The sequence below is a fragment of the Gobius niger genome (assembly GCF_951799975.1).
Source record: "Gobius niger genome assembly, chromosome: 16".
Classification (NCBI taxonomy): domain Eukaryota; kingdom Metazoa; phylum Chordata; class Actinopteri; order Gobiiformes; family Gobiidae; genus Gobius; species Gobius niger.
The window spans coordinates 6,391,250-6,405,166 of record NC_136867.1 but is presented as its reverse complement, the minus strand read 5'-3'; the positions used below and the strand labels follow the sequence as shown (position 1 = coordinate 6,405,166).

Below are 13,917 nucleotides of genomic sequence, written 5' to 3'. Positions count from 1 at the left end.
CAAGGCCTTTAAATATCCACATTCACCGGGATTAAGTTAAAGTATCGGATATTTGCATCCCGAGGTTGATTGGATTCTCTTAAAGTGAAAGAAAATGCAACATTGTGATATTTAAAAAACTGGGTTACCTCCATGCCCCCTGCTGCTCTGTCTTAAACTCAATTTACATGATTGTAGATTAATATCAGCCCAGACTGGAGTCGGATTAGTATCATATTTGTGGATGTAGATGTTCAGAGTATGGGATTGGTGGTGGTTGGAGAAATCGGATGCAGAAGTTGGATAACTGACATTTTGATGCTTAACACAGGCTGTTTTACTGTTTTCATCCTCCATCACAAAAGACTTACATTAACTGTCACTTCAGCTGCCGTAAGGAACCGCGCCAAGCATATTTTATAGTTCTATTGATTCACTCTTAAGCACCTTGCAAATCAAATCTGCTGCACTCCGATAGGGACTACACAGTTTCTATCTCTTACATTCTTAAAACCCCAATAAAATGATCATAATTTGATATTATTAAGGTTAGAGTTACGGTATAAGAAGTTTGTCTCCTGGTCTTGAGCTAGGTATATGAGGCGCCCAAAGCCTTTGAATGACTCAGTAATCATAATAAATCCCAGCAGCAATTCATCACTAGCTTTAGTATTTTGTGAACCGACTATTTGGCGAACAGTCTTCTTTTCTATCTGCAGACCAACATCGGGAGCATCCTGGCTGCGGTGAACCCCTACAAACAGATCACGGGCATGTACGACATGGAGCGGGTCCACTTGTACTCCAAGCACCAGTTCGGAGAGCTCCCCCCTCACATCTTCGCCGTGGCCAACGAGTGCTACCGCTGCATCTGGAAACGCCACGACAGCCAGTGTGTCCTCATCAGGTGGGGGCGGGCTTTAACACGATCGCCGTTTGTATATACGACCTCTGCTCGCATCGGTCTCCTGCCAGCAATAAGCACAAGATATTCATTTGCCTAATGGATTGTGCCAGTTGCTCATGCAGACCAAGTAAAATTCAAGGTTGTGGAAAAGGAGCTGTTCAGACGCTTTGATTCCTGTTCATGAAAAGGACAGCGCCACGAGAATCAGAATCTGAATCAGAACAAGGACAAAGATTTTTTTGGGGGTTCAATCGTGCAACATGAAACATGAAACATAAAACATAAAAGAAAAAACTAAATTTTAGCATTATTATGACATTTACACTACAGGGCAGTACGGGCGCTGTGCAGAACTACTCGGCTTAACAACCAAAAAGAAGGTTTGTCAAGCAGTGAATTTTTTTTTCATAGGTATGTTCTGCCACTGATTACATTTCTCATCCAATAAGACACTTATTAAGATTTGGCACCAGCCCACTCTCCTTAAGGTTAGTTGCTAGAGTCGGGTCAGGGTTAAGCTGATTGGTTGATATACGCATGATGTTTCAAATTCATGACTTGTGATTGGTTCATGGCAGAACAAAACTATAAAAAAAAATTAGCTGTCAGGCACATTGGGTGAGGGAAGAGCCTCTCTTTGATCCTCATGGCGGGCTGCTGACATTGCTGTAATACCACCCCTTGGTGGCCAAGGGCAACTCCTAAAAATACTTTTTAAAATGGATCCCAAAAAGAGCTCAAAAGCCAAAGAATTGTCTGATAATGGTGATCTCTGAATATAGGGTCAGGCACAATGTTTTTTGAAGTTGCAAAGTAATTTTTCACAGCTTTTAGAATTATTTGTACTTTTAATACTTTTTACTTTCATTTTATTGTGTTAATTTTGGACATTACAAATAACTTATCTGTGATAGTTTGAGTTTAAAAATGGTCAAACAATTGGTTTTACTAATGCAACGCTGAAGTGAAATCTGTCCGTTTTTCTTGACATTTATGTTCTTGACTCCTCAGTCTATGAGTCAGAATCACCATCTCTAATATTCCATTCACAATTTGTTGCCAGTCTTCAGTTGTTAATGGTTCTAATCTGCTCCAGTTTTTGGTAATACCCTTTTTTCAGACTGCTTATAGTATTTTACTCACATTTCCACATCACTTTTATTCACATTACTACCAAAAATAAATCCAAAAAATACACTTAGCAACTTAAATATTACAAACTGTAGCTCTATGTTTTGAATTGTGGCATAATGCATGTTTTTTCTCAAATGGTCAGTTATTTATCTCAGGCCATTTTCAGCTTAGTCAGTGGCCGAGATAGACTGGAAGACCATGTGCTGCAGCTTTCATTCTTCAATATCAATGAATCACAGCAAAGCAGATATGAGAATGTCACAGAAGGTCGGCCAGCTCGGCATTAGATTAACACTGACCCCCTGTCTGCCTTTCTGTTGTGTTTCAGCGGAGAGTCCGGTGCCGGGAAGACGGAGAGCACCAAACTGTTGCTTCAGTTTCTGTCAGTCATGAGCCAGAACTCCGCAGGCACCCCCCTCGCAGAGAAGTCCACCCGGGTGGAGCAAGCCATTGTACAAAGCAGGTACGACACTCATGAGTAACTAGTGGTAGTGGTATCGGGAAAAAAAGATGCTACTGGAATCGAAAAAGTTAATTTATGTTTTATTTATTGGTTTATCTGGTCGGGACAGGGCATGTTAATGAACTCACATGGGTGGGCTAATTTCCATCCGGCCCCCACTCGAACTCTCAAACACACTCTCATTCATCCTTGTCTATTGTACATGTTTTTAGTGGCACGAGCGCTAACTGCTGTACTTCTGTGCCGCCCATATAGTGCACTGTATCGTGGTCACGCCATTTTGTAGTGGTGTCTGAATGTCCAGAGAATAAAGTAGTGCACTCATAATTTCCCACAAGGCATTCTGAAAAGTCACTTGACGAGTATAGACAGTATAGACCACAATGCATTGCGAGCCTCAGGTCTCAGTGAATGAATGAAAACAGCTTTGGTGTATTTTTCATGAATAAACTGCTTAATTAAAACTTGTTGTAGCCGAATGTAGCCGCTGACCTTAAGCTTGGGCTGTTACATGATCGATAGCTTCCCCTCTCAGACAGAAAACACAATAATCCAAGCTGTTTTGACTTTGGTCGGCCTTAATCGCAGGAATCCATTATTAGCGAAGTTTAGCGAGCTTATAGTTGTAGTAGTGCATTCATGCTGTTGATGCTCACTAGTTCTACCACGCTGCAGATCACGTGATCCAGACGTGATCTGCAGCGTGGAATCTCCAATAGAAAGAGTGCACTATATAGTCTACTATATATAGACCCTTTAATTGTTTGTAAACATTCTGGGCTTATCTGGAGGCAGGAAGTTAGATTCCTATCTATTTCCATTGCAGCTGTTGTCATAGTAATGCTAAACAAATGTCTAGCCGTTTTTGGAAATATCAGATAAACCTTATTTTGTCGTCTAAAATGTCATTCCTCTTGTTCTTGCACATTAAGTCCCAACAGGACAACATGTTTTAGTTGTAGTTTTACACTTATTATCACTAGTTTTAGTTTAATCTTATTTCTCTTGATCACTTCCTGCCTCCAGCTGATGCCACTGATGATGTCAGCAGTTAAAGGGTCTATAAGATTTATATATAAGTAGTATAGTATATATAAAGTGCATAAAGTAGATGGATAATGTTTTAGTTAAAGAGCCTCCACAAACAAATCATAAAAGTCAACGGACTTCATAGAGTTAAAGGCCCTGGACCGGATTTTTTGTTGTTATTTTTAAAGAATGAAAGGGGGCGAGTATTTATTTTATTTATTGGTTTATTTGGTCGGGACAGTGCATGTTAATGAACATACATGGGTCTCATGCATGTAAACAAGCCACACCGGATTGTAGCCTTGGGCTAATTTCCATCCATCATCCCCCATGTGCACTCTCAAACACACTCACATTCATCCTGGCCTATTGTACATGTTTTTAGTGGTAGGGGAAACCGGAGTACCTGGAGGAAACCTACGCAGACACGGGGAGAACACGCAAACTCCACACAGAAAGGCCCCGTCCCTGGTGGGAATCGCACCCGGACCTTCTAGCTGTGAAGCATGAGCGCTAACCGCTGTGCTACCGTGCCGCCCCATTGCTTTACATTACATTGCTAGCTTCCCTAAAGCATTTCTAACTTCCAAATTCTTCATGTTAATTTTGAGTTTATAAGCACGTTGCACTGTCACAGAAAATGCCAACAAAAACTAGCCTGCAAGTTTATGAAATTGATACAAAGGCTTTATGATTCGATGTACCCGCAAATGAGGTAATACAATGTGGGTATAGGGCTTTTAATAGAGATGTATCAATAATGTGGATTAACGTCAACGTTAACATGAACACACAATGCAATCTCTCCATAAGAAGTATGCTTTATTTTCATTAACATGTATTCTCGCTCTTGGCAGTCCCATAATGGAGGCCTTTGGTAACGCCAAGACCGTTTACAACAACAACTCCAGCCGCTTCGGGAAGTTCATCCAGCTGCACTTCTCTGAGTGCGGGAACATCCAGGGCGGCTGCGTGATCGACTGTATCCTTTCCCTCACCGCCCTTATGGACGTTTCACATTTACCTACATTTATAAAAAGACTTGTGTCCTTAACCGTGCTTTTCCAGATCTGCTGGAAAAGGTATCTCACCTCCGGATGCGAGCGGCCGTTTGCCAGTTCACTGTTATTAAATGTGATGTGTCTTTGCTCGGCTGTGAATCTGGATGAAATGAAAAGTGTTTTTTTTGTCATTGATTTTGCTGTAGAATCGTGTTGTGAGGCAGAACCCAGGGGAGCGCAACTACCACATCTTCTACGCACTTTTGGCGGGGGCCACTAAGGAGCATAGAAGTAAGTTTACAGCTTTAACAATTTGGAAACAACAATTTAGATGGGTTTCCCTTTCCGTTGTGTCCAGGTCAGTACTTTCTGGAGGAAAAAGCCGAGTCTTTCCACTACCTCAGTCAGGCGGGGTGTCTGGAGGACAAGAGCCTGAACGACAAAGAGCTCTTCAACAGTGTCATGGTCAGTGTCTGCTTTTAATTCAGACGCATAAAGGCGCAAACCTCTGTGGAGTCGTACACCACTGTGCCAGTCTTTACTTATGGACCATAAAGCAACTACAGTAATATAACCAATAATATACAAGTATGTCACACGGCAGTAATATCAGAACATTATAATAATATAATAATAATATTGATACAAGTAAGTAGTATGGGGGTAAATGTATAATTTAGATTTTATTAATCATATATAGATGGCATGTACTCTGTTTTTTTTAATAATAGTTTTAAAATGATATTTCTGTATTCCTTTGAATTTAAATATTTGGTTTAGTCTTTGAAAATGTACAGCATTGAAAGTCATACTTGCCATTTAGAATTATGTATTTTGTTAAACCTATTATTATTGAAATAATAAACAAAACAACCCTCTTTCCCAAAGTATTTCCCACACCACACAAAGATTAAAATAAACATTAGAAACATTCAGTCAGTGTGTATAGAATGAAACCATCTTCTCGTGGCAGAGATGTCGGCTGTATGCCAGCTTTTCACTAGGACTGGCATTCACTGCCAACTCATACATTTATTGTTTCCACAAACAATCACATCTCGTCCAAATTGATGGTTTTGTCGAACGATTTAGATAAAGGTTCCTCAATCAACAGTCGTAATATGCAATATTTGCTAGATTGTAGGCCACTGTAGGCAACACTCTCTCTTTCAGATCTTTAGGCAAGGCATGATTAAATGCAGAGCACTTGTTAGTTCGAAGTGCTTCACACATGCAGTAAAAGCAGGATAAAATAAAAGTACTTTCAAGTATGATTGATAAAAGAAAGCATCACATTTCGGGTTTTTGGAAGTTTTTCTCAACTAATTGTTCTATGTAAGAGTTGAAGCCTGGGATTTTAGCTGCGTAAAACTGAAACATAGCATCAACATATTTACTCCAGACTCTGGTATTAGTAGGCGACCTGCTCTTGATTCACATACCCCCAACTAAAGTTCACTAACACATGATATTTATCGACATTACTTGGAAATCTGTAAAGATATTTAGTGTTTGACTTTTCTATCTGCACCGGTTGTCAGCTGACCATTTGTTTATTTGTTCATCGTGTTGCTGCCGAGTTTTACAAGACTGAAAGTGCTTCTGGTATAAGACGTATTTAGCGTTTATTAAACATTTCGACAGAGGCCCGCACGCGTTCACAGCCAGTGTTTACACGGAGCTGAAGAAAAAGCCTTTAGCCTGTTGCCCTGTCAGCCGCCCAGTATCGATCGATTGTCTTGTGTGAGCAGGAAGCCCTGAAGGTGCTGCTGTTCAGCGAGGAGGAGATCAGAGACATGTTCAAGCTGCTGTCTGGAGTCCTACAGCTGGGCAACATCGAGTTCATGACAGCAGGGGGCGCTCAGATCACCACCAAACAAGGTAAGTAGTAGTAGTGTCTAGTAGTAGAATAAATTTACTTCCAGTTTATTGTAAAAGTTGACATTTGTGATGAAGAACCATCTATTTGTTAAGCCTGTTTATCGAAGGTGAACCAGCAGCTAGTTGTTGTTTTGACAGAATTACCCCCTAAAGTTCTGAAACGTGCCTAGAAACTCATCTCAGGGAAGAATTGGGATGTTAGAAAAGCAAATGGGAAGTTAGGAATGAGTTTGGACATGACGATTAGACTAACAATTTCAAAAAATCAGGTATAGGACCTTTGCAATCGTAGCAAAATTGTCTATCCTCTACACTGTGGAGCACGACCAAAGCTTGTCTACAAAAGATTTGCACTGAAATACATATTTGAAAAGAAATGTACTTGATTTTGTACTGCAGTTAAAATATTGCACTAAGTAACGTGTTTACTTAAATCCTTTCCGTAGTCCCTCTGGGGATAATGCATGTGTTAATGGGATGATTGGGGGGTCTTTCATCTCCCCCTGGTGCCTCTGGCCAGAAAACCACAATTGCAACTCCCCCGCCTCCAGGTCGGAGGCTCCAATACACACTAATGGAATCATGAAGAAGAAGCTAACAGGCTCATGGGCAAAGCTAACTGCGGGCTAGCGCCACTTAAACAGTATTTACAGCCAAGTTTGAGTGAAAATTTTTTATCTCCATTGTGTAATTGGATGTACAATATCCCTCTCTACCTTTGTCTTTTCTGTCAGCGTAGTATTTAATCTCACGGATAATTAATGAGTAAAAAACCGTAGCATGCTAAGACACCTGCAGTGGCGTTCATGACCTCTAGGGGCATGAGTTACTTAGTTCTGCTTTAATTAAGTGCTATTAATTACTTTGTGGCTTCAAAAACACCAAAATTGCACCCTAGTGTTAGTGAAGGTTTGTCCTCACGCAAGACTGTGGGGACAAACCCTCTTCCTTGTGGTGAGCGCCACCTACTGTTCACAGAGTGTGCATTATTATCCTTTTAGAATGAACATTGCCGAATTGACTTCTTATGTTGGAGTCTTTAGAGGAATGTAGATTAGAAAGTACTATATTTATCGTTCTAATGTAGTGGATTAAAAGTTATAAGTTCTCAACAAAATCGGAGAATCGGAGTATAATGCAACCCTTGCCCTGTATCTTCCAGTGGTCACGAACGTCAGCGAGCTGCTCGGCCTGGACGCCTTCCAGCTGTCTGAAAACCTGACTCAGCGTTCGATCATCCTCAGGGGAGAGGAAATCTGCTCTCCTCTAACTATCGAGCAGGTCTGTTTCCCTGCACGCACACACACCACATCCCAACTGCAGCACGCCGGTTAAATGACCAACATCCAACATGCTTCTCTTCCAGGCCGTTGACTCCCGGGACTCGGTCGCTATGGCGTTATACTCCCAGTGTTTCTCGTGGATCATTCTCAAAATCAACCAGAGGATTAAGGGCAAGGAGAATTTCAAGTCCATAGGAATTCTGGACATTTTCGGTTTTGAGAATTTCGAGGTGAGGCAACTAAAGAAGCTTCTGTAAACTCTTGTGTTGCTGATCATTTCTTGATGTGGGATGATTATTGTTTCCCCCTTCAGGTGAACCGCTTTGAGCAGTTTAACATCAACTACGCCAATGAGAAGCTACAAGAGTACTTCAACAAACATATCTTCTCCCTGGAGCAGCTGGAGTATAACAGGTCTGCTTCACATGTCGCTGCTCATGTACAGTCGCGTTATGGAAATGTAGACAGACCCAGAGCCAGGAAAAGAACGTATTTCTATCCCTGAAAAGCTGTGACAAATTTTAATGAGCGTCACTGGGAGTTTGACGACTGAACTAGGGTTAAGAGTTTTCCATCATACTAAAGGTTTTCAAAGCTTGTGTTTTTTTGAGTTGAGGACCTTTATTAATTGTTTGAAATGATTTGGAATGACCGACCTACTTAATGAAAAGTGACTTGATCCGAACAAAGAAACGGCCCTGCATAGTGTAGTTGTTATGACTTGAAGACACCTCATAAAACATTATGCTTGTTTTCGTCACACAGGGAGGGAGTGCAGTGGGACGCCATCGACTGGATGGACAACGCTGAGTGCCTGGACCTCATAGAGAAAGTAAGATTTTTGTAGGAAGTTATTTTAAACTGATTTTAACCACAAAAAATAACAAACCTAACTTTTTCATAGAAACTGGGGTTGTTGGCGCTTGTGAATGAAGAAAGCCGCTTCCCCAAAGGCACAGACTTCACTCTGCTGGAGAAGCTGCACAGCCGACACTCGGTCAGTCAGACGATTTTAGCAAAAAATACTGCCCAATGCGATATGAGCTCTGATTTTTATCACCATCTTATCACAGACCAACCCCTATTATGTGAAGCCCAGACTGGCAGACCATCAGTTTGGCATCAAGCACTACGCCGGAGAGGTGAGGAGTTCAACTTCAATCAGTCTCTTTTCTCCTGGAAACGTTTCACATGGGCACAAATAATCAGACTTGCAATGGAGCACAACGGTCATACCTCCCTCTGCTTGCTTGTGTCATAAAGGTGCTGTATGACGTCAAAGGCATCCTGGAGAAGAACAGGGACACGTTCCGAGATGATATTCTAAACATGCTCAAGGACAGCAGGTGAGGCGCATGTGGAACGAGCGAGGATTCGTGAAGATGCATGTTTTACACACTACCCCCAATACCGACACATACCTACAATTCTGAATAATCCCAGGTTGGACTTCATCTATGACCTGTTTGAGAAAGTGGGCAGCAGGAACAATGAGGAGAAGATGGGGACAGCCAGACGCAAGCCCACTGTCAGCTCCCAGTTCAGGGTGAGTGACGATTATGTTCCATTCACAAATGCTGGCACGTTTGGTATCCACGTGATGCGAGGACTCTGCAATCCAAACATGGTCATTTCCCCCATTTATCGCTGACTCATCCGTCATTGATGTTTAATGATCAAGAAGATAGGCATAATCTACAGCAACCGTCTATAGCCTTGAAGACAAATGCAAGGCTAAAAGAAGCTAATGATATTTGTATATTTTATGAATTGACCAGGACACTAACTCCACTTTTCTTGTTACCAGGACTCTCTCCACGCTCTAATGGCCACCCTCAGCACATCCAACCCATTCTTCATCCGCTGCATCAAACCCAACATGGACAAGGTCAGGCTCGTTTGTCTCTCTCACGTCTAAGCTCTCATTATAACACTGAGTCCAGATCTTAACCTGTTGAGAAGCTTTGGGATGTGCTGGAGAAGGCTTTCCGCAGTGGTCACACTCTCACATCGTCAATACACTGGATCTTTTGACATTGCAGAAGCTTATAGAAAGAATGTCACAGGGAATGCGCGAATAAATAAATAATTACATTACTTTATGCCTTCAATTTTCAAAGGTAAAAAGTCTTTTTTTGCTTTTGTGTGATATCACAATGATATAGATCTTAATTGATACAGTGAGGTGACTGGCTGCAGAATGGTTCGTCTAATGTTCTAATGCATAGTTGGTCGGTCGCTGCGATCTGCATAAACGCTATGATCATGGTCTTTTTCCTTTTTTTCTCCAAATGCAGAATCCTAGTAAATTTGACCCGGAGGTGGTGCTGAATCAGCTGAAGTACTCCGGCATGTTGGAGACCGTCAAGATCCGCCGCGCTGGCTTTCCCGTGCGCAGAACCTTCAAAGACTTCTTTATACGGTATAAACGCCATTCACAAAATCAGCTTGTTCCACGTGGTTCGTATATGAATAGTGTTTCCTTCTTGTTTTCAAGGTATAAAATTCTCTTCAAAGAAAAAGTGCCAGCGAATGGAGACGACAAAAAGAAGAGCACAGACCTTCTATGCAAATATGACAAGACCAAGAAGGAGTGGCAGCTGGGGAAGACAAAGGTATTTCAAGACTTCATGTGGTTTCCCCCGTGTTCATGTACATTGACATCTCCTCTTCTGATTTAGGTTTTTATGAAGGAGTCTCTGGAGCAGCGACTGGAGAAAGACAGAGACGAAATCCGCCGCCAAGCAGCCATGATAATCCGCGCTCACCTCCTCACCTTCTCGGCCAAGTACGAACGTTCTCTCAGTCTCTTTCAGCAATCGGCGATTCTCAGTTCAGAGAAGGGCCTTTTCTGATGTCATGGCTCAACAAAGTATTGTCAAGAAAATAGACAGTTGCACTTGAAAGTAGGTGAACCTGTATCTTGGATGTGGGTTGGTTCAAGTGAGAGTAACGTCACTTTAAGAGAGTTCTCTCTGGTACAGTGCTTCTCTAACTGCGCTGCCTGTTTCACTAGTTATTGAGCCACTGCTTTAAGCTTTAGTAATTCCTTTAAGTGAAGTGTTTTTCTGATTTACTGATTTTCTGTTTAGACATTATTAATGGGTCATTTAGAACCTTTTTAGACCTGGTTTAGTCCTGATTTCAGCTTGGTTGTACTTGGAAGGTCAAATTAATAATTTTTGGTACTTTGTATGAAAGGTTTTATAGGCTTTAGTGGAGAAAAGAGGTGAAGAGCGGGGAGAGACATTTAGCTAATTATCTGAGCCAGCTCAGAATTCAAATTCTCGACGCTGAGGACAGAACAGTGTTCTGCCTTATGTGGCTCGTTTCAAAGCAAATAAAAAGAGCTGTGAAAGTAGTTTGTATCTATAAACACCAAAACCTTTTTATTAATAAAGTTATGACCAATAAGATAATTGATAGAACACTGACCAAATAATGTCTCACTACTTAATTCTAGCTCAAATGCATCTTAATAGCACACATAACTCCGTAGGGAAATTTGCCCTCTGCATGTGACTCTGTGAGTGAGTGCACATCTCCAGCTCTGGAGCCAGTGGTCAGAATCACCAGGCTGAAGGATTGTTTTGGGTTGATGGAGGAAACCGGAGCACCCGGACCCATCCAGAGAATGCAACAAACTCCACACAGAGAGGCCCACACGGTCCGGGGATTGAACCCGCGACTTTCTTACTGTGAGGCAAGAGTGCTAACCACTCAGCCACCGTGCTGCCGCCAGTAGTGAGTGCCAGCTGGAAAATAGCATGTAGCTTTGGTGGGTTGTACTGAATTTCCCATTGAAATGGCCTGTATTGCAATATTAGGGTCTCAAATGTGCTGCACGAGTTAAAATGCAAAACTCTGCAGCTGATCCACTTTTGCACATGCTGCTCGTGACTGATTAATCATCAGTAGCTAGAATCGGAGTGTAGGCACATTACCTATGAACTATCTCGCCGTGTCTTGTCCGTAGGAAGTTTCTGAAGCGAGCCCGTGCCGCTGTCATCGCCCTGCAGAAGCACCTCAGGAGACACATCTTGAGGAAGCGATTTGTCAAACAGCGCAAGGCGGTGGTGGTGCTGCAGAAACACCGCCGGGGACAAGTGGCGAGGACCCGGGTCCGAAAGCTACGAGAGGAGAAGAAGAAGAAAGAGGAGGAGCAGAAGAAGAAAGAGGCGGAGGAGAAGAAGGAGCAGGGAGCAGAGGAGGAGGTGGACGAGGAGACGGAAGAGTCCGCTGAGAAGAAGTCAAATGTACTTTAACTTTTAATACAGCATTTAACACAAACATGAATACTATGTAATGTTATGCTATTGCCTTTTTGGAAATAATATCCATCATTTCTTTTTTTATCATCTCCCCTACCAAAGGAACAGGACTGTTCTTTATTCATGTCGGAGACGCTCCATGAAACAGTGGAAGTTTGTCAAAAGACCCAGACTAATTTACGTGTTATTGTTCCAGGATGATGCCAAGCAGATGGAGGAGATCTTGCAGCTCGAGCGTGAGATCGAGCGTCTGCAGAAGAAGCGGGAGGACGAGGTGTCCCAGCTGTGCGAGGAGTCCAAGCAGGAGCTGCAGCTGCGCAGAGACGCCGAGCTCAAGCGCATGAACAAGGTGGCGTCCCGGAAGGCGGCCAGCCTCATCGACCTGCTCAATTTCAGCGGAGTGGACCCCGCCCTGGCCACCGCCGGGCCCAAGCCACCAGAGGAGACTAAGGCCAAGACCCCCAGAGCAGCCACCGGGCCCCCGTCAGGTGAGGCTGGGGGAGAGGAGATGGAGAATATCAGGGCAGTTGTCATTTAGTTTGTATTAGTCCATAAAAATATCCGGAGATTTTAGTCATAGTTAGTCTTATTAACTACCTAAAACTACAAAGATTTGGCGAAATATTTTAGTTGACGAAATGAACACTGCACAGGGAGTAGGCAACATACGGCCCGCGGTCCAAATCTGGTCCTACGACATAGCACCTTTGGCCCTGAACAAGTGAGGACAAATAATGATGCTAAACTTCATGTGTAGGAAGTACTGCTTTACTTTGGTCCACGATATACTTCTTAAAGACACTTCAGGCCTTTGACGTTGATTTCCCACCACCAGGCGCCTCTAAAGATGAAGAAGTGGATGAAGGCTTCCACGCCGAGGAGGAGTGCATCCCTCTGCCGGACTTCCCCCCTCCCGCTGAGTCCGATGCCCCTGTGGACCAGGACATCTTCGGCCAGCTGCCCCCACCGCCGCCTGCATTCGCGGAGGGGACTGTCCCACCTCCGCCCCCACTACCAAACGGCGGGCCCCCTCCCCCGCCACCACTCCCTCCACCGGACATGTCAGGAGTACCACCGCCCCCGCCTCTGCCCCCTGGAGAGGAGCAGAAGACCGGTGCCGATAGGAAGGTCAGACCTCGGATTAATCGATCACTCTGTAGATGTCATTTTTTTATCCAAATGTTTAACTGTTTAAAGCTGCTGGTCATATACGAGCGTAGGCGTTTGACTGAGTGAATCAAAGAGCAAGTTGAGAGATTTTATTTCCAGGTATTGATTCTGAAACCTCACTCACTCTAAATCCTATCAACTGCCAACAAGTTGCTTGTGAAAAATGCTAATATCCACACTATTAAAGAGGGGGTATTATGCTTTTTTCAATCACATAGCACCAGTCTATAGCTCACTACAATGATGACCAAACCTTCTGTTGGTCTGTAAATGCAGTAAATTAGAATAACTGCCTTGTATAAAATCGCTCTCTCAAAATGGCTGTAGTGAATGAATTTTTAACAGATTACTCAAAAATACAGGCATGTTTTGAGGGAATGACATAATAACATGATGTAAAGCTTGAAAAAGTCGTTTTTCCATAATACCCCCCATTTAAGGTCACCTAATGATGTTTTGCAGGTGACATTAAATTTCCAATATATTTTGTTTCATTTAGACCAAACATTCAGGTACAGGTATCAACCAAAAATGGCAGCAGAGTTTACAAGACCTCAGTTTGCATTGATACAATTTGGTGCCTCAGCAATTCAAAACAAAATAAGGTGAAAAGTTATGTGACAGAAGCTCATGCATACAGTCTGTGGAATGCTTAGCCATAGCCTGAACTTATACTGTTAATGATGTCACTGGCTTTCTTCCAGTGGCGCGTTGTTGTCTCATTTTGGAATATTATCATTTGTACTGGTCCTTTTCACAAGAGCCGTCCAGCTTCTTGATGATTTGGCACACATCGCCA

The 13,917-nt window shown here is 42.8% G+C and overlaps 1 protein-coding gene across 1 annotated transcript in view; it reads left to right on the top strand.

The window, feature by feature from the left end:
- The window catches only part of myo10l1 (myosin X, like 1), a 68,722-nt gene that overhangs the window by 37,538 nt on the left and 17,267 nt on the right, over window positions 1–13,917 (top strand). Inside the window, exons 4-25 of the mRNA XM_079573239.1 lie at window positions 699–886; window positions 2,349–2,483; window positions 4,370–4,494; window positions 4,581–4,594; window positions 4,720–4,804; window positions 4,872–4,978; window positions 6,265–6,394; window positions 7,557–7,675; window positions 7,761–7,907; window positions 7,991–8,091; window positions 8,443–8,509; window positions 8,582–8,674; window positions 8,751–8,819; window positions 8,941–9,023; window positions 9,121–9,223; window positions 9,485–9,565; window positions 9,975–10,099; window positions 10,175–10,292; window positions 10,359–10,465; window positions 11,654–11,933; window positions 12,145–12,436; window positions 12,784–13,076. Of these exons, the coding sequence (XP_079429365.1) occupies window positions 699–886; window positions 2,349–2,483; window positions 4,370–4,494; window positions 4,581–4,594; window positions 4,720–4,804; window positions 4,872–4,978; window positions 6,265–6,394; window positions 7,557–7,675; window positions 7,761–7,907; window positions 7,991–8,091; window positions 8,443–8,509; window positions 8,582–8,674; window positions 8,751–8,819; window positions 8,941–9,023; window positions 9,121–9,223; window positions 9,485–9,565; window positions 9,975–10,099; window positions 10,175–10,292; window positions 10,359–10,465; window positions 11,654–11,933; window positions 12,145–12,436; window positions 12,784–13,076 (2,862 nt within the window). The remainder of the gene's footprint in view (window positions 1–698; window positions 887–2,348; window positions 2,484–4,369; window positions 4,495–4,580; window positions 4,595–4,719; window positions 4,805–4,871; window positions 4,979–6,264; window positions 6,395–7,556; window positions 7,676–7,760; window positions 7,908–7,990; window positions 8,092–8,442; window positions 8,510–8,581; window positions 8,675–8,750; window positions 8,820–8,940; window positions 9,024–9,120; window positions 9,224–9,484; window positions 9,566–9,974; window positions 10,100–10,174; window positions 10,293–10,358; window positions 10,466–11,653; window positions 11,934–12,144; window positions 12,437–12,783; window positions 13,077–13,917) is intronic.